This window comes from Micropterus salmoides, unplaced genomic scaffold (assembly GCF_014851395.1).
Source record: "Micropterus salmoides isolate LMB-PRFRI ecotype aquatic unplaced genomic scaffold, ASM1485139v1 Ms_hic_scaffold_4, whole genome shotgun sequence".
NCBI classification, from domain to species: Eukaryota; Metazoa; Chordata; class Actinopteri; order Centrarchiformes; family Centrarchidae; genus Micropterus; species Micropterus salmoides.
Window position 1 is genome coordinate 17,206,158 of NW_024043372.1, and position 20,258 is coordinate 17,226,415.

At 40.3% G+C, this 20,258-nt stretch overlaps 1 protein-coding gene across 2 annotated transcripts in view; it reads left to right on the top strand.

Moving 5' to 3' along the window:
• The window catches only part of poc1a (POC1 centriolar protein A), a 58,638-nt gene extending 40,655 nt beyond the window's left edge, over window positions 1-17,983 (top strand). The window contains exons 10-11 of one of the 2 annotated variants that reach the window (XM_038697491.1): window positions 1,749-2,018; window positions 17,033-17,983. In XM_038697491.1, coding sequence (XP_038553419.1) covers window positions 1,749-2,018; window positions 17,033-17,170 — 408 coding nt within the window. In that variant the 3' untranslated portion in view covers window positions 17,171-17,983. Of the gene's footprint in view, window positions 1-1,748; window positions 2,019-3,578; window positions 4,485-17,032 lie in introns of those variants that run through there. The other variant, XM_038697492.1, reaches the window with a different exon arrangement.
• The last annotated feature ends 2,275 nt before the right edge of the window (window positions 17,984-20,258 follow it).

Sequence of the window (20,258 nt, forward strand, 5' to 3'; positions counted from 1 at the left end):
TTGATTTTGAGCAAAAAACTGCAGAGTGAGTCGACAGGTTCTTTTCTCCATATTAGAAATAATCATTCACATTTAGTGAAATGTCTTTCCATGAAACTTATGTTCTGTGTTTATTGTCTTATCTCATCAGAACTGACACACATCAAGGAACGTCTCATGGCCTTTGTACATGACTGCAGCGAATCACTGCCCATTTTATTGTGACAGTATTATTACCCCTGTCTGTGGCAAACGAGCAGAGCCAGGTGACGGCTGACGGCAGTCTTGAATATGTTTAGCTCAGTGCAAATGTATTTCCTGTTGCGTGGTGATGAGTAAAACAGTTGTCTCCTTCAACAGACACACTCACACAAAAATTGCCAGTCAGTCTGAACACATGAAGGTCAGTGACCACATCTCTCCATCACTGTGTCTATGTGACTAAACACTATGTGCACACATCAGTAGTTTGTTTCATAATTCTGTCTCTGAAGACCTCTGTGTGGTGGTGATTGTGAAGAATGTGCATTTGTGTGTGTGTGTGTGTGCGAGAGAGAGTCAACAGTATCCCTCTTTTGACTCCATAACTCCTTTACTGAAACAAAGTTAATTTAAGTCACTCTTTATAGTGCATTTTAATGTCTTACTCTGCTGTTACATTATGTGGCAAAATATAAGAGAAGTGAATATTTGTTGTAGTTCTGAAAATGAATTGTCAACTCTAAGTTCAAAATCTATTTAAAACTGGGCCCATCTTCTCAAATGTGACCCCCCCCCCCTTTTTTAATTCAGTTTTATGTGTCTGTCAGGGTCGGGCAATTAGACGATGCCATCGGCGATGGTTGAGCAGGCATCGTGATTGTAAAACCCTGCCCCTCCAGCAAAAGAAATCTAAATTTTTTTCACATAATACGTCCATGTAAAAGCAGGTTTTAATCAACACGAACATTAATATTATAAATTTTAAATATTCTTTGCACCTTCCTCGGAATTCTCTTCTCCCCACACTCAGACACACAGAAACCTGAGTCCTACACCTCAGGTAAACACACCGGCTTGCCCCGCCTCTCTTTGTCCACATAAGACGACCGCGACCCCTCTGTTGCTCTTCCAGGACGGACAATATCGAAAATCAGGTTGATAATATTACAGATAGATTGTAAAAATAAGACAAATGAAAAAAGAAAGACATTACACAGTATGTACATTAGCATGGAGCAATAGTTGGTTTTAACTGCAAGATGAAAATCATTCTAGTCAGAAAAAAATTGTTTGTGGTCTTGTCACAAAAAGAGCCTGACGGAGATCTGAGCAAAATATGTTATTAATATACCAATGGTTTAAAAAGATGATTGAACTATATATATATATTTTATAGGCCAAGTTTCAGAAGATCTAATATTGCTGCTATAGTCGATACATGGTACTAGTACGGTTACTGATATGATGACCTTTCAGACAGTCAGTTTGAGATTCATCAGTGATGTAATTCAGCACTTTGTTATAACTTCGAAACACCCTAGCAATAATTTTATGTTCAGTGTTTAACAGTTATTAGGGATCAAGTTTAAAAGATCTTCTTGTGGTTTAAGGATTAAATGATTGCTATGTCATAGTTTCAGCCATTTTTTATTTAATAGTACACTATACCATACAGTTAATGACACACCTCTACAACCCCTCATATTACTATCATATTGTAAGTGAAGCACATAAGAGACCATCTGAGTGTCTAACAACTCTTCACCCTTCTTCCTCTCCGTGTTTAGGCGTCTGAACCATCAGAACATTTTAACGGACAGGACTCCCACACTGGTGCCCACACTCAGAGCGGCAGTCGCAGTTGCAGAGCGACTCATTCCCACACCTACAGAAACCACAGCACCAGCTCCTCCTCCACCCACCAGATGCAGACCCAGAGTTTACCACAGCACACTACCCAGGTTCCAGCACAGTCCCAGGCCTCAGATGGAGGGGTCCCCCCGGGTCTAGCCAGCACCCTAGAACACATCATAGGTCAACTAGATATTCTCACTCAGGTAGGCAGAATATGTGCTAATCTTTCATGACAAGCAGCATGCACTGGACTTTGACTGTGCCGCCCACTCACACTGTTCAGAACAAAAGCTTCCTTTACTTTTCAATCCGCAGGCCAGAGATGGTTTCAGTAATACAGACACAAAAATAGAAATAAAAGAACAACCCCTTCTGAGCCGGTAGGTACTGCATTAGACTAGTGCACTGGCTACACACAGGTGTGTAGTACGTGTGTGGTTGATTTTATTCCTCACATTGATAGTTACATTTCAGTTTTTCATTGGCAACATAAAACACATTTTTGAAATGTTTGTCCAATCTGTTGCAGTGTGAGATTCACACATTTGTACCACGATGGTAGCAGAGGTATTTGACATAACAAGTTAACTTGGTCTAATCCTTAATACACACAGTGAGGACAGAAAAACTGTCCACTTTTGATTGTTTGATTGTTATACACACATAAATACACACACCATGGCTATGTTCAGTTACTCTCAGTGTGAGAGGGCTCCCGCGGCTGGTGAAGGCCAGACACAGTTTGAAGCCAGACCAAACCAGAACCTGCAGGACTAAAAATAGGTCCTTGAACAAAAACTGCAAAGAGCAGCAACCAGTTAAGACCTAAAGGTCTGCTTCTTATCAATAATCTTCATTTCCATGTTGTGTGTGTTTGTTTAGCTTCACAGATATGATCAGTGATTGATACTGAGGGATCTGTAGAATAATTGTTATAGAAGGAAATTGCAATACAGCTTAGGCCTTTTAGCTAGCTGGCCCTATCAAGGATGAAATTAAATAACTGCACTGTTGAGTTTGCAACTTGTTAATCAGTGCTGCAAATATTAAGTGCAGTATACATCTTTTTGTTGCTGTTGAGATTTGCAATGTCTGAGGCTGTAGACAGTGGTGGCTCCACACCAGACCACACGTGTTTGCAAGGTGTTGCTAACACCTATCTAATTTATTTATGTATCTACTTTACTGTTTTTCCTCTCATGGTTTCTTTCTGCAGATGAGTTACTAAATACTAATTGTATTTGTCTTGTTTAAATCTCATCTCAAGGTCAGCAAAACCGTAACATAAGATAATGCTTCTTGCTCTGTTTTTGCCTTGTATTCAATGGAGGATGTGTGCATTTTATGTATAAGACATAATGTCATCATTAATAACAGTTCCACTGGATAATGGTTCAAGCTCTCGAATGAACAGTGAAGGATTTGGATACAAAATCATCCATAAAAAGCAGAAAATGACTATTTTTTATTGCCCAGGTATAACAAAGTCGTTAAGCAGGACAGGAGGACAGAGCAAAGGGATGAGTTGAATAAGGAGGTGGTGCGCGTGCAAGTGTCTGTAGGGTTTTGGCTGGAGGTTGTGAATGTGTCCTGAGGAAAATACATCATTCATATATAAGCGCTGGCTGCACTCTGCCTCACTCACTGATAGTAAGTGTAAATGCTTAATGGCCACGCAGAGACGCAGAAACACTTCTTGTATGTGTGTGTGGCTTCTCTCTGGCTTTTTTTATCCCTCTTTCTTTCTTGCTTCTCCTTTGAAGCTGCAGTCCAGCATGTGGGAGCGTTTAATATTGGCCCAGGGCAGCCAGGCAGCTAGCTAACCCCTCCCACGGGGTGTGGTGCCAACCTCTTCCTTTCAAGCCCACTGTACCGAACTCAACCCTGATGCCAGATGGATCGTCTGCATCTAGTGATATCCTTCAGTTCTTTTATTCAGTGGTGGAAACATGGATGGTGTATTTTCTAGATTAGGTCAATAGACTGAGGTGTCTTGTAGGAAATCATGTATGGTTGATTTCTGTAGTTTTCTTTTTATATTATAGAAATGTAAAACATACATTTCAGTCCATCTCAAGTTATTATACGTTGTCATTATACCTTATACAGCATGTAACTGTTGTAAATGTTTTAATGGGCTTTTTTACTCAACCGTTTACTGTTTCAGACTTGTGTAAACAGATTTTAAAAAGGATAAAAATCTGAGAAAAACCTTTCAAATAAAAATGCTGAAATGAAATGACAGTCTTTATATTTAAAGATACTCTGTTACTGTAAAGGCTCAGTGGATAACCTGGTTTGAACCAGATGCACAAATGGGCAAGTTATGTAAAAGTTCATGGTTACTCGTGGTCAAGAACAGGCAAAAGTCAAAATCAGGTAGGCAGATCAAAAGAAACACATCCAGAAAGGTTCAGAACAAACAACAAGGTAGCTAAGGAGGAAGCACAATAGACAATCTGGCAAGGCATTGGTTGTTATATACACTGTATTTACGGCAAGGCTGATGAGGAAATGTGGGAACAGGTGGGCAGGGAAGGTCAGGTGATGGGAAAGTCGAGAAAGGGGTTACTGCAGGAGGAAGTGTCTGGATCTGAAATTACAGAAAAGGTATGTGTGCAGTTCATTGAATGGCAACTTGAGCCTGGCTCCAAAAGTGAGTCAATCCATGTAGATCCCAATGTTAAAATGGCCAACTTTAAAGCAGAAATAAACATGTTTACAACCTGGTACAAAAAACAGTTTTGGTCTCTATATCTAATTTCCCCATTCATGACAACTGTATGGGGGAGGATTCTTAATACAAATGCATTAAGCTAAAGTTATGCATAATTAAGGTCGTGGCCACTTTGAGTGACTGACTGGGTGCCGTCACTTGGCTTACTGCTAGCAGTCTGCTAGCTCCACCCTTGCTCTCTCCTTCTTTGCTAATTTTTGTATTAGCCGAAGTCAGGCACTGCCAAGATGGCAACGGCCGGAGCTACCCCACTGGGCTTCACAGTCACTCTTCAGAAACGTATGGGTGACGTCACAGAGACTACGTCCATGTTTTATACAGTCTATGGGGAAAAAAATTCTGCTCCTCTGCTGTTTTCTATTGACATGTAACGTTAGAGCTTATCTTTATAATAACCTCATAAATTAAGCTTTTTATTTTTTCCAGCATTAGCGGGCGTCACTTCTTCTGCAACAATGAAGTTAAAAGGACAATGACAATTTCATAACCAGTCAGAGACAGGGAAGATCTAATTGGTGGAAGGAGACAAAAACTTTTAGGTAGTGGAGGGACGAGAGGTTGGGGAGCACGAGGGAGAGAAAGCAGCTCCTGCAGCAGCATTGATTGACAAGCCCTTGGGGCAGCTCTACTTTGTCATCCTCTCATGTTTGACTGAGGGCATGCTAACGCTTCATTAGATATCTCTGCAACGCAATACTTAGATGTCTTTTGACACATTCTGTTGATCATGTTAGTTAATTTTTTGAATATTTTAAACAAAAAACCTGGCCAAATCTGACACATTGTAGATCAAGTAGATCTACAGGTGGCGGTAATAGGGGTGGGAGAATTAATCGATTCTTAGATGCATCGCGATGCTGACGTGGAATATTATGAATGGATTAACAAATGTCTAAAAATAGATTATTTAAAGATAATTATAACATAATGTTGACGGAACGCAAAAGGCGGAACAGGCGGAACTCGCGGAAGTGCCGCGACCGGAACGTATGCGGAGCGCGCACAACAGAGAGACCGGTGTGCCCCTGTATTTGACACCTACAGAATGAATAACCACCCTACTAAAATGTCACACAATCATTAATATCAATGCGCAAGTGATGGTTTTCTCTCTACGTATCCTGTGCGTGAGGACGAGCGATTGAGAGAGAGCGGCAGAACGAGACGGTGAAAGTTAGTGGATTAGCAGTAAGTTTCAGTCAGGTAGTAAACGAGCAGCGTAGGTCACAGTGTGTCCGTTAATAAAAGTCTGTAGTAGTTTCCCCAACGGCTGGAAAAGTGAAGGCTGTTAGCGCTAGCTAACATCTCCCCTGGACAAGAGCCTGCTGTCTGTCCCCCAGACTCCGGACTTTTGGGGACAGAGCCTTCAGCGTCACAGCCCCCACCCTCTGGAACTCATCCCCACAGAAATGTTCCCTGTCTGGACACTTGAAGAAATCTACTAAAAACCCAGCTCTTTACCAAGGCATTCACTCCTGAATGACTTTTTGTTGTTTTGTAACGATGGGTAAAGCTTCCTTGGGTCCCCTGAAATTTATTGGTGAAAAATAATATTTATTTAACGTTTAAGCTAAATTAGTAACTAAGTAATATTAATTATCAGCTGTATGTCATTACTAACTAACCTACTAGTCAAGGGTTGACAACATCAGGTACAAGCTTAGACTAAACTGGTGTACAGCTCTGTCCTGTGTACACATACTCTAGGCTATATCCTAATCATTTTTATACTTTATATGTCTGCTTTCAGAGGAGTCTGATGTTAAAGAAATGGACCAAAGAGCTGAGGTTAATAAAGTAAATTAGGCATGCAAACAAGTCCTTTTAAGCTAATTAGGAGATGTTTCTTTTGGATTTTAATGTTCAAATTAAATGCTTAGTAATTATCCAAGGATCCTGTATAGAAAAAGTGATGCATCAAGATGCATCGATAAGCATTTTATAATCGAATCGCAGCCCTCTGTATCATAATCGAATCGTGAGGTGCCCAGAGATTCCCACCCCTAGGCGGTAATGCATCAGGAAAAGTAACAGTGTCCCAGGCAGAGAAGAAGAAGACTGCAAGCTAGTAAACATGTATTTAAACAAAATGTTTAAACTTTGTTTTTGCAAATGTGTAATGAGGAATGAAATGCATTTAATACATTTGTTAGACCTCAATGACACACACATTGTGTTTTGGTGAGTAGCACTAAATGTAAATGTAATTTGTGTTTGTTTACAAAACTCTACAGGGCATCTTTAATTTCCTACCCACAGTAGGTCTTGAATGGGATGTGAAGCTGAAGAATGTCAGTGTTTGATGGCAAGAGAAGACAGTGAAGTGGACCTGTGTGGAAGCCTACAATAAATTCAGTAAAAAATAATAATAATACAGCAAATAGCACACACTAAAAACTCCTGGGTTAAAAAGGGACCAACTAATTTCTGGGTTATTTCAACCCAGAAAATTGTGTTATTCTTTTTGACCCAACCTCTGGGTTAAATACCTGACCCAAATGTTGGGTTAAAAAAAACAACATTGTAGTTAATATAACCCAAAGAACAACCCCAATATCTGGGTTGAAATAACCCAGAAATTAGTTGGTCCCTTTTTAACCCAGGAGTTGGGTCAAAAATAACCTAACTTGGGTTACTATGCCAGTATGCCTTATTTCTGAAAATAAAAATTTGTTTTACATTACATCTGTCACGGTGTGGTGCAGGCAGAAGAAGAAGAGGAGGAGGAGTCCAAAGTTCCAATTCAAATGTTTTACTAATAAAGTAACTCCAAAAGGTACAGACAGGCAGGATGTACACACACACTAAACAAGACTACAAAGTAAAACAACCAAAGACTGACTGAACTAAAAGAACTAAATACTAACACAGATGAACATTGATTAACAGAACACAGGTGGAACAGATGATGACGATGATGATGATGGTAATTAACTAAACACAGGTGATGCAGATAAACTAAATGACAGAAACCATGGAAACAGATGAGTGGCTGGAAAACAGAACAAAGGAAGACATGTGATTAGGGGTGACTGTGACAATATTATACACTTCGAGCACTTTTACATTTTTATTGCATTAAATTTTAATTAAACTCTATATAAAAAATTGAAAAATAAACAACTCTCAAACAATCGACAACATTCAATAACTGGATTGAACTTAAGGCTTAAAGTCTTCAAACATTGGTTGTGTCATGTCATGTGTGATTTTACACAGACTTTAAACTAGTTAGATGTACATGGCAACCACAGAATTACCACGGCTAACGCTAGTCTCAACGTAGCAACTAGCGGGGACATGGACACAGAAAAGTTTACGTTACATCAACAATGAAAATACTTGCTTACCTTGAATACACAACAAAGTTGCACCGAAGAAGCACAGGCCAAAACGGATCGAGAGCGAAACGATGGTTATTTGAAACGACGGTTATTTGAAATGACTGTTATGAGAAAATTCCAGAACAACTGCGGGGTGGTTGCTACACATTCATGCCAATAAAGTTAATTTGAATTTGAGAGAGAGAAAGCCAACCTTATAACCCAGAACATGGGTTACTCTGAAAAATAACCCATAATTTTAACCTAACACAACTAACCCAGAAAATGGTTTGATGAAATTACCCTGGTGTTTTTAGTGTGCGCAGTGGTACAGGCATTACAGGCAGGTATTTGGCTATATGCTTGATTTAGTTTACAAAGCAAAGTGTAGTCCATGAGGCTATTAATTCCCTAAATAATCAACTATACATTCAAGGCATGTTTAAATGCAGCCCACTATAAGTATTACTGAAACGGGCACAACCGATTTTTGTGGTAGTTTACCTCCAAAATGGACCCATACTGTTTTACACAACCAAAGGCGTGAGTACTAAGAATCTAACACTCTTCTAATTTCTCTTCAACTTTGGCTAATATGGAGATTTAAATTACTACCACCCGTCCTCTGGAGATTAGGCTGACAAAATGACATTATTTATCTCTGCACTATTCCTGCTCCTTTTGTAAGTCTTTTCCCCAGCACTGTTTTTCACTATTACAGCTCTTTGTAACTCTAATGGTCGAGCAGACTGAGAAGGAAGATGATGAATTATTCAGCATCAGACTGAAGCTTCCAAAGGCAGTTTGCTGTGTTAGCTGCTTTTCACTTGTCTGCCCCCCCTCCTCAGCCCCCTTTCTTCTTCCTTTCCGTCGCTCTCATAATTCATCGCTCTTACGTGTCCTCTCACAATAAGCCTGCAGTGTCCCTCTTAATTATGAAGAACCTTGAATGAAAAATTGCTCTCTAAATTTAATTTACCAATTCAAGTGCAGTGGCCCCCCCTCTTCCTCAATAGTTCCTCAGACAGTAATAGTTTACTTGAGAAGAGTTTGGGAACTTTCTTTATGATGCATCTCGTTGGGGGAAAAAACTGAAACAGAAAGTTTTTTTAGTAACCCTCGCTCCATTGAAACAGCATTGTTTCTGATCTGTAATTCCCCCAAACTACCAGAGTAGCTAGTCACAATTCAACGTTGTTCTGCTTAACCTATGTGTGTGTCAGAATAGATGCATACAGATATGAACCAGTCCACTGAATCCATATTTCTATTACAGCAGTTATAAGTGGAGCAGCAAAGAACATATAAAGAAAGTGAAAGAAACATGTTCCTGTACTTTCCTCACAGCTGTTGCTCAGAAAAACCGTGTAGTGTAGGTGGGTAGGTTCTGGACTTTTAGAAACCAGTGAACCGCTTTCTAAGTTTTTACCACAGTGTTTGAGATTCTAAGGAACTGGACGCAGTCTGTGATTTGTATGTTTATAGTAGTGCTCTGGGAGAATGAAACCATTTCTCCTAAAATACACCCAAATTGTCCCATTCAGTACAGAAGAAGTAGAACAATACTAAGAGATTATTCTTGTTTATCTTATGTGTAAGTAAAAAAAAAAGAAAACTTTGGCTGATATAATGAGATTTTTTAAACTTAAATATCAATATCGGTCAGTCAGGTTATAATGTTATATTATCCGACGCTTTTATTCATTACAAGATAGCTTAAAAACGAATGACCGAAATCCCTTTAGCCTACTCTTTGAAGCTTAATGCTGTCATAGCATGCATAACATTAGCATGTAAACACTAGGCTGAGGCTTTTAACTGATGACTTTTTTGTTTGGCTTTTTATTGGCTTTCTGCTAATACAATGGATTTTGAATCTGGTTATGGATATTAACACTGTTGGTCTAAACACGCAGCAGTGCTGGTTTTCCGCACATGCAGTCTATTAATATTGGTTCCCTGATTTATTGACACCGTCACTCTATCTGGGTTTTTTTGTTTGTTTGTTTTTTCTTTAGTTTTTCACCAGTTCTATAATGATTTTATTAAATCACTAATACTGGTTATTGTTTACTCTTGTAACTCAGTTTAAGTGTCATGTGTTTAATAGCACACATCAGATAGCTACATTCAGAGAAAAAAACTGATTTTGCCACCCATCATCAGCACCGGTTGGTCTTTCTTTGACTTTCAGACTATTATAGTGTGGGTCATACCAAAGCTATGAGACTTTGTAACAGAGGCCCGTAATGCTCAGGGCGATGGAGAGTATAATATGTTCTGGAGAGAAAAGAAAAACAGCTTTATTTTTAGGAGCATAAAGATTTGGTTTCTACTCCAAATGAAAACTATATACCCGTATAATGTTGCAGCTGCCTGGGGACATGTGCAGAATCACGCACACACCACACCAATAGCTAGCTGGCTGGGGCGAGGACAGGGTAGCCATATCAGGTTGGTAAGATAAACAGGGTAGTATTGATCTAGAAAACGGAGACAGGCAGAGAGAGAGGGAGAGAAAGAGGAAATACAAGCCCTTTCTCTCCCATGATGCATAAAATAACAGGAGATGTTATCCAGTTTGATGACCCAAAAGACATTGTTGAACTCATTGGTGTGTGTGCTCTGTGTCTGTGCTGGAGTGTGAGATTATCTTTGTCAGTTCCTTCATCATTATGTGTTTTGATTATTCATGCCCCGTTTGTGTGTGTGTGTGCTTGTTTGCGGCACTGTCGGGTCAACGCAGGACCTCGATGGCCAATTACCAACTTGATTGCCGGATGCAGCCTGCGGAATTTGCTGCACATGGTGTCATGTTTTTAAATGATTAAGTTTAAATGTGCGTTAAGATTTTGGGGTTACTGTTGAGATTAAGTTCTTTAGTGTTTTAAATAGGTTAGCAGTAACTTATCCTATATCCTGATTTCCCATAATTAGCTTGATAATCTATTGAGAATTTACAGGTTCTGTTCAAAAGTAAGAAAACCAAATAAAATAAATAACTAAAAATACATCTTAGGAGCAGAGCCTTTCTCAACAGTATGTCGTGTGGCTCGCTTTGTATGTCCAGATAAAGATGGTACTACTATGAGCAACAATCTGCTATAAAACTATCATTGTTTATTTAATATTTCAGTTTATATCACAAGGGCGAAAAGTAGCGAGTGCTGCGGTGGATAGAGATTTGTGGCAGAATATAGAAAGTGAACTCCAGGAACGCACAAGACCAATGAAAGAAATGCTGAACAAGAGATTATATTGAGCTACAGGGGCTGGTGAAACAAAGGCTAGGCCCAGACGTGGCGTCACGACTTTGGCTCTCTATTAAACATCTAAATCACGTGTCAAACTCAAGACCCGCGGGCCGAATCCGGCCCGACACGTCATTTTATGTGGCCCGCAAAAGCTTTAAAAATTCATGATTGTCCTAAAATAAAAGTCTATGCTGCCATAAACTACATCTCCCACAATGCATGTTGATTTTGTGACCTGAGAAGTAACAGCATCCCGCCACTACATTGCGATGTTTCCACACCAGCTACAGTAGTTTTGTGTTCACACTAGACAACTTGCCGTCTTGTGACGGGAGTCTTGAAGTCGTTGTTGCGTTCACACTACGTGATTGATCGGTGACAGGGGGTCACAGACTACACGAGCTGACCGCGGCTCTGCCACCCGACGCTGGTCTCTAAACCACGTTTTTGTCAAGAAAACACACATGAAATGTGAAACGGGAAATGATAAGAACCTACACACGAAACAGTTGTTGTTATTATAAAGATAGCAATTATAAAGACAAAGAATATGGGTGAAATCTTCCAGATATTTGGCATGCTAGATATCTGGCAGACATCGGTGATGTGTCAGAAATGTGTTGGGGAGCCGTTTTGACGCATCCTTGAGTAGTTCACACATAACGACTGGCAACCGCCGATCGATCACTGATTTACCCCTGATCACAGCCCGACGGTCACCGAGCTCGCTGACTGGCAAATCGGGCTTAAAATCGTGTAGTGTGAACTAAGCTTTATGGACACGGAGGTGGTTGTCCGTGACTTAAGCAGGTCTCTCCTTTTTGCCACAGGTGGCACCACTTGTACAGAGGACTCTTCAACTGATGTCGCACTGGTACCGCTCCCTCCGTCCTTCACTCCCAGTATCTCTTCGGTGCGTTTTTTGTCTCCTCTGTTATCGATATGATTCCCCTTATATCTAGGGTCCAGAAAGCTGGACTTTGCCAAAAGTTCTTGTAAGGCAGCTTGTTTGTACTTCTCCTCGAGAACACTACACATCTTTTGCGTAATGTCAGATGTCAAGGCGGTATCCTCCTCTAAAAATTCGAAACATCCCCAGTCAGGAGTTTCAGGACGGTTTTGACTGATGACACGGTAACATAGCTCTTGCCAGACAGCAGATCCGTAAACTCAGCCGCAGGTTTCAATGCTGCAGTCACAGACTCAAGGACAGCGATGTCCTGCCAGCTTGGACTTAGATGCTGGTGTCGCCTGTCATCCAAAACTCTTTTGATAGCTGGGATTTGCTCCAAGACGCTGTCCACCATTTTCTGCCCATTTGGTGCCCCATCTTGTAGTGCAGTCCTGGACATAATTAAATTAGGACTGAATTTAGCAATTTAAAATAGAGTTTAGCTATGGGCCTATTAGCCAGTGTGAACTCTATCTCTATAATACATTTAGTAGTCTAGCGTGAATAACTTACCAGTATGAGGCCGTGCTGGGGGATTTTGAGCTTCACTTGTGCTTTTGCCAGATCTCTTCTGTTCAGCCAGCTCTGAGAGAACGTACTGGCCAAAGAGTGGCACAGGCCAACTGCTCTGGCTGTGCGGTCCTTAATGCTAGCCATTGCCTTTGTCACTGCCAAATGTAAATTGGGACCAAAGCAGTTCAGCCACGGCCAGTTCAACTTGTTCACTGCTGCTACAATGTTGCCCCATTGTCAGTAGTGATACAGGCCAACTTCTTTTCATCCGGGGACCACTCATCAAATGCGTGGCGGAGGGCATCTGAAATATTCTCAGATGTGTGGTTCTGTGACATAAAGGCAACGTGATTTAAGAGCCCATTCTGTGGTCAGATAATGCACTGTTAGACTCATATAAGGAGTCATATTGACACGTGACCACATATCAGTTGTGGCAGAAAAGTAGTCTATATTCTTGATCTTGCTTTGAACCAGTTCCTTTACTGTGTTGTACATTTTCGGGACAGCAGTCTCTGAGAAGTAAGTTTTGCCGGGCAACTCGTACTGCTTATCGAATTTTAAAAGCATTGACTTGAACGCAGGTTTTTCCACCGTGCTAAATGGAACCATCTCCTCCACCAGATATTGCACAACAGCTGATGTAAGGCATTTGTGCCTGTTACTTTCACAGTTGTGTTTGGTAACTCGTGCAAAGGCTCCAGCCACTCCTATCTCTCGGCTTGAATCGGCCTGACCTGTCCCTTTTGCGGCTGTTCCGTGACTTGATGCTGAAGGATGCAATTGTGCTTTGATAGCTGGATGATAAACAGCTAGGGGAGACCTCAAATTCAATGTGTTTTCTCGTTTTAACAGGGACTTATTTGGCGCAGATTTTACAAATGGCCTCATCTAAATTGTCTGGCTCTCCATTTTCATTTGGTTGGAAGCCAAATATTCCCAAACTGGCAAAGTTACATTTGGTTTTGATACCAGAGCAGCAGCCATTGTGTCTATAAAGGAGACTGAAACTCATCTGTGCTGGATGCGAACAGAGTGGGCGGGGAAAAATAGCCTACACACAATTTATCAGTAGGCCTAAAATTGCAGTAGTTGCGGATGCTTCCCTTCCCTTGCGGTTGGCTTGTCAATAGCGTGGTATTACAAAATTGCGGTTACAGCGACATCCCTAGTTGTATGCACATATCCCTCCTTTCCATCAGAAAAGCCAACTGTCTGCTTTTTCACAGCCTAGCCGGGAAACCTATTAAGCCATTCATATGGTTGCACTGATTGAAGTGCACAGTTGAGGTCAGGACAGTTTCAAATGCTGTTGTGGACAAGATCAGATGCAGTACATGCCCGCCAAAATACTGCATAAAAAGGTGCCAGATTTGCTATGCAGTACTTGCACTATGTGTTAGAAAATACTGGGGTGTATCTGTAACGTCAATCAGCATAGCATTTGTTCAAGCACTCCAGGGGAGATGAGCTCATGGCGTCGTGTCACTCTGGATAGAGCCGTGAATGAAGTCGGTGTTGTGACACCTTTCTCGTGCGTAGTAGAAGTATACCCTGTGGGGAAAAAATATTTTTAAACCTTATTTTGGGGCAAAGTCTTCAAACGTCTTCAGCTATTTTTTGTCATATTTTACTGGTGATACTATACATGCAGTTTTTATGTCCCATTGAAAGTGCAGTTATGGTTCTCTCCCTATTCATATAGATTGGGGCCTGATCTTGTTAGTAACTGCCAGGAGGTGTTACCAAGATGGCTTCCGAGTGGCGGGACTTACCAATATGGGACTTTGTTATTATCTGAAATCTGACTATGCTTATGAAGGTTATGATGTTAATTTGGTTAAGATGATCAGACTAAAGCATTTACGTAACAGTGTGTAGTAGGAGTAGAGTTTAATCAGTATATTAAGTGTTTGTCCTGTCCTCTTTCCTAAATCTGTCTTTCTTGCTTTTACATTTGTCCCTTTTTTTGCATTTATTCTCACTGTCTGGCTGCCATCAATAGTTAATGAGTCAATGGTCTTAAGAGAATCTGTGGAATTCTGTGAAGGAAGAATGAGAAATAATTAAACTTTTTTGTATTTATTTAATCTTCTAATTAAGTAGTCTTAATAGATCCAATGACTATTTGCTAACTAAGAGCTTCTTTAGTCAGTGACATTGTTACAAGAATTGCCCTGATTGCATCAAGTGAATCAAGTGTATCATATAATAGTAGAGGCCAACCGATATGAGATTTTTAAGTCCGATGCCAATTTCGATATTTGAGGATTTTAAAATCCGATATGCCGATATTCTTTTTCCCCCTTGTTTTAAGAAACACATAAAATAAACAAAGATTATCCCTATTATTTGTTATGTTGAGACCTCACCAAGATACCATGACATAATGCAGTATAAAAAGAAACTTTTTTTATTGTTATAAATAGTATTTTGAACAAAAGTACAACAATATATGTTAAAGTTTTGATAAATGTATAAAACTATAGATAACATTTTACAAATATCTGATTTGTTATAAATTATAGAGTACTATTACTAATGAACATTAAATTAAATTGTGTATGTATTGTGGGGGCCAGCTTTTTAATAGTCATATATCGGCTGTTATAAACGCTGATGCAGATATATCTTCACACTGAAAAGTTTGTGAAAGATGACCACTTTTGAGGTAAACAATATTGGTTTGTTTTTTTCTGTCCGTCTCTCTGTCCATCAAAAGCTCCAACACAGCTGGTTGTAGTTTGATAAATGACTCATGTCTGCGCCGCTTTCTAGCAGTTTAAAAAATTACCCTCACTGGCACAAGGAGGGCCACAACAATTACAGGTCAAGACATGTTGACATATCTTTCCCTCACTGGCCTAAATCAAGAGAGAGCCTCATCTGTTGGGCGATGACATGTTAACTGTTTGATTGTTCCTGCACTGAACCAAATTTGAGTTGCCAAGGACTGCTTTCCAAAACTGCTTACTAGCTGGGATTGTGTTTGTCACCAGGCAACATTAGCGCAGTAAACAATTTAGAGAATTATTATAAGCAGATATTTAGAGGAAACTGTTGCCACTTTAGTGTTTCCTGAAGATTTATTCAAATTCCTGTCATCTTTTTGCAAAACAAATTTTTCCACTTCTCCTGCAGATTTCTTTGGCTTTGATTAGCACAACTCTCATTCATATTTACTTTCCCAGTCGCCTTGCACATTTATGTAATGATTTGATTATAATAAAAGCGCTAGATATCAAACAACACTTAAGCCTCATTGTGTATCATGTTGGCCACATATTTATAATTCCAAGCCAAGACATGTTTGTCTGTATAGCACATTTCAAATACAGAGGACATTTAAAGTGCTTTACATAATAAAAGAAATAAAATCAACTGAAGTGGAACCTTAACAATAGTATGTTTTATAAACTTTACATAGAGGTTTGATTTAGTTAACTTCTTAAACTGAGTTGACACAGCTAAGAACTTGGGAACTGGGTTTGTAGCATGTCAAAAGTATATTTTCACCCAAGGGCCGTTAATGCAATTCATTAACTATCAGCAGCAGTCTATTCACTAATCGGCAGCCAGTATAAAGATTTAAGTGCAGTGCCGTGCTCACTTCTCCTGGTTATTGTCAGAAGTCTGAAGGCATGAATATGTTTCTTGTCTGGACATGAATCCTCTAATTCTTACTCTTTGTTTTAGAGGATAAAAGGCTGGTTTAGTTATTGCCTCAATGTGGCTGCCGAAGCTCAGATACAATAAAAAATAGTAAAGCCAGCTCTATCTTTGGGCAGGTGGTGACACCCCTGGAAAATCACACCTGAAAGCTCCTCTGATAAACAGGCTCCGGTCACACAGTGCTCAAATGCACGAGCGCAAACATACAACAAATGCTGTCACTGTTGGAGGATGCTGAGAGGAAAAGTATGTCGCGCTGTGATCTCACTACCCACACATGCCCATCCTGTTTGGGATAGCGACTTTCTTGTATTCTCTGTGTGCGCAAGTGTGTTTATGCAACTGTGTGAGAGGGAAAACAAGAGAGAGTGCGTGCCAGACACAGAAACTCGTCTCAGGCAGCAGATCTCTCTACGATAATCAGCTGGATTGTCTTGCACGCACAACATCTGTCTCAAACGCACACAAACTGCCTCTTTCACACACACAAACACAACCATTATATAGTCATTACAGTCAGGCTGATGCTGTACAGCCCTCTCTAACATGCTCTCTCAAATCTTATCCATCTCCTTCCTTCCTTTCTTCCTTTCTTCCTTTCTTTCTTTCTTTTTCTTTCTTTCTTTCTTTCTTTCTTTCTTTCTTTCTTTCTTTCTTTCTTTCTTTCTTTCTTTCTTTCTTTCTTTCTTTCTTTCTTTCTTTCTTTCTTTCTTTCTTTCCTTGCCTTGCCTTGCCTTGCTCCTCTCTTCTCTCTGCCTCCATCCAGACGGTTTCGATCTTGGAGCAGCGACTGACGCTGACAGAGGACAAGCTCAAAGAGTGTTTGGAGAACCAGATGGAGATCGGCCTACATCTCCAGAGACAAGAGGAGGCCGAAAAGACGGCGGCATCAGAGAGAGGTTGAGCTGCGGTGTGAAAGGAAATGGGATCACATCAACACCATAAACAGAAGCACATGTACAGTAACTCCCCTTGTCGTCGTAAGATCACACTTATAATATCTAATGTTATGCACAGTGACACATTTGCATGTTAAGCAAAGACTTACTGCTGATGTACTGTGTCTGTTTTTTAAGAGATATCAGAATTGAAGGAGTTGAATAGAGAAGTTGCTTCTCTACAACATTGCTGAGAGCGCAGTCCCTTTTCTGCTGACGAAGGACCTGCTGTGTGTGTGTGTGTGTGTGTGTGTGTGTGTGCGCGTGTGTGTGTAGACACATAGACACATGCAAGAGACCTTCGCACTTTCCTATGCACTGCACATGGGGACATTTTTAACTCTATTTGTGTGTGCAGGCATCAGTAAAGTGCTCGTTTACAACCAAAAAGCACATAGTAAACTGTGCACACAAACAAAATGCACAGGGTATTGTCATCAATCTAGTCATTCATCAATCATTTTAGTTGTACGATGTACAGTAACTTCATCATTTTTAAATTGGAGAAAGAGGCTCATTGAAAAAGTAATTTTAAAAACTGTAGTAAACATTTACTGCTGAGCATGTAAAATAACATCAGTGTTATACTTTAAGTTAGAATGATGATGTTATTTGCCTTGGTTTGGATTGTCTACCCTGCGAGTTCCTGACGGCTGATTGTAGTTACTACAGTTTAAAAGAGAAGTGTCTCGTTCCATCCCTTTATATCTTTTGTCTGAAACTTTTATACACTGAAAGTAACTTATTGTGTACCTTCTTAATAAATTTTTTCACTCTTATCTCTGACTCTGAAATTAGTTGATAAAACTATTCCGGTTGCTCTTTGACAGCACTAAGCTCTGTTTGTTTATCAGATGAGAGAGTTTGTTTTCATAAGCCGAATCGATGATGTCACCAGTGACTTTTAAGAGATTGTTTCCCGCTCTGATTGGTCCACAGAGCCCGAGCAGTTACCCGAGAAATCATTACTTTTCTGACTTTATTGTCCTCAGCAGGGATGTAAAGCTCATGAGCTGTCAGCTGTGGCATCCATCGCTAGAGGTGTTACATTTTGAACTTTCATTGCCAGATTATAAGCAGTGATTTATTACAAATGCATAGGGGTGGCAGCTAAATACGCTTGCCCTGCTTGTGTCCAAAATCCTTATGTTTCACCCCTGAGTAATTTACGTAACCTGACCATTGATGCTGGATCAGTACTTTTTATTTTTAGAAGCTTCAGTGAAAGCAAGCCTGAAGCCATGCTTAGCTTTGCTTCTCGAGGAACACATTCATCGGAGCCATAAAAGAACTATTCATTCATTTGACTTTTTTATTTAACAAACTGGTAATATGTTTACATACCAAAGTAATGAATCATACTGAGTCCTATTGTGGAGGTCGCTCTCAGAGAACAGTGTGGCGTCATTAGGAGGTGAAAATATTAATGACTGTTTCTTTAAGACCCGGCTCAGGCTCTGCAGTGATGGAAAAAGAAGAAAAACAAAACCGGAATTCTGGAGCTGTGCTGCCGGGCCCACTCTCTTCCTTCCTGTCTGGGGCCTGAGGACACGCACACACACAGACGCACAGGCACTCGTGCCAGAGAAAACCGTTCCCTGTACTATGGGCCTCAACCAGACGGCCTGCCAGGAGCTCTAGTGGAGGAGAGGAGGGGCTGAAAGAGTGGGTTCAGTAACTGGAAGTCTTGACTGTGTGTGTGTGTGTGTGTGTGTGTGCGCACGCACGCTCATGTAAGTTTTTCTTTGTGTTGACCAAGTTTAGTTTGAAACCTTGAGTGAAAAAAAAATTAGGACATTTTTGCAGGCCCTCACTTTAGGTCAGACATTTAAAGGGTTGTTTGAGAAATTAAGATTTGATTAAGATTTAGGTTCAGCAAAGATTAGTCAATCAGCAAAAATCTAACTTGATAATTGATCAATCAGTAAAGTAATCTTTTAAGTAAAATCACCAACCATTTCTTTGGGTTTTTTTTTTGGCATTTTAGAGGCCACACTATCATTAATGCAGTCCTAGTTCAGTTTTATTTAGTTTAGGGGGAGGATGAGGCCAGTTCGTTAACGCAGCAGGGTGCCTATGGCAAAAAAATTTGAACCCTCTACATGGCCAACAAAATATGTGCATGCACACATTCCTGGTTAATTGCTTTGCAACGTGAACACTATTTCTACAGCTTACCTGTCGATCGTTGTGATTGTTGTGTTGAGAGATAGAATGATTGCCTGTGGTAGCTTTCCAGAGCTACAACTGTCTCTGTGTATTATAAGCCTCTATGCAGGGTTTTGGCATGGCAAGTCAAAGGAAGTCCTCACAAGTATAGCTATACGTGTGTGTGTGTGTGTGTGTGTGTGTGTGTGTGTGTGTGTGTGTGCGCGCACAAGAGAAAGAAAGGGGAGAAAAGAAAAGTTGGAGAGCAAGCCTCTGTAATATGTAGCCCATGTGTGGCCCACAAGTGTGTGTGTGAGTGTAGGAGGGGGTTGGTGATCCTATGAGGGGAACATCTGGATATGTTTTTCCTGGTGTGCTGTGGTTGCTGCCGCTGCTTGCCTGAGTGTGTGTCAGTGTGTGTTTTACTAGTTCAGTGTGTCAGGTTTTTGTACTCTCCTACTCCTCTTGGCTTTTCGTTTCCTCGAACATTGTGTCAAATTCTGACAGATTTGTGAGATTAAAATGGTACCCGTGTCATGTTGCAGCAGGTGGATGCTGCACTGTGACATAGTTTCACTTTAGCAGTGGGATGAAAAAATAGTTTTTCCCAAAACATCTCTTGCCAGTGTGTATTCTTAAAACTGCGAAGTTGTACTAGTCTGTGTTATAATTTGTCTTTGGTGACCGTCACTGAGATGATCGTTGTAACATTGTGGTGAAACTGGACGTTTTTTAGAAATGAGAAATAAAAATAAGAGGCGGTCTAAGGAAACAAAATACACTGAACAGTTTTGAGGGACCACAGTAGAAAAACATAGAATCACCATGGACAAGAGTTTCCACTGAGTCACAGCAAAGCAGGTGCACTCTAAGTTTTTACAAGCCCAAAGAGATGTTCATAAACAC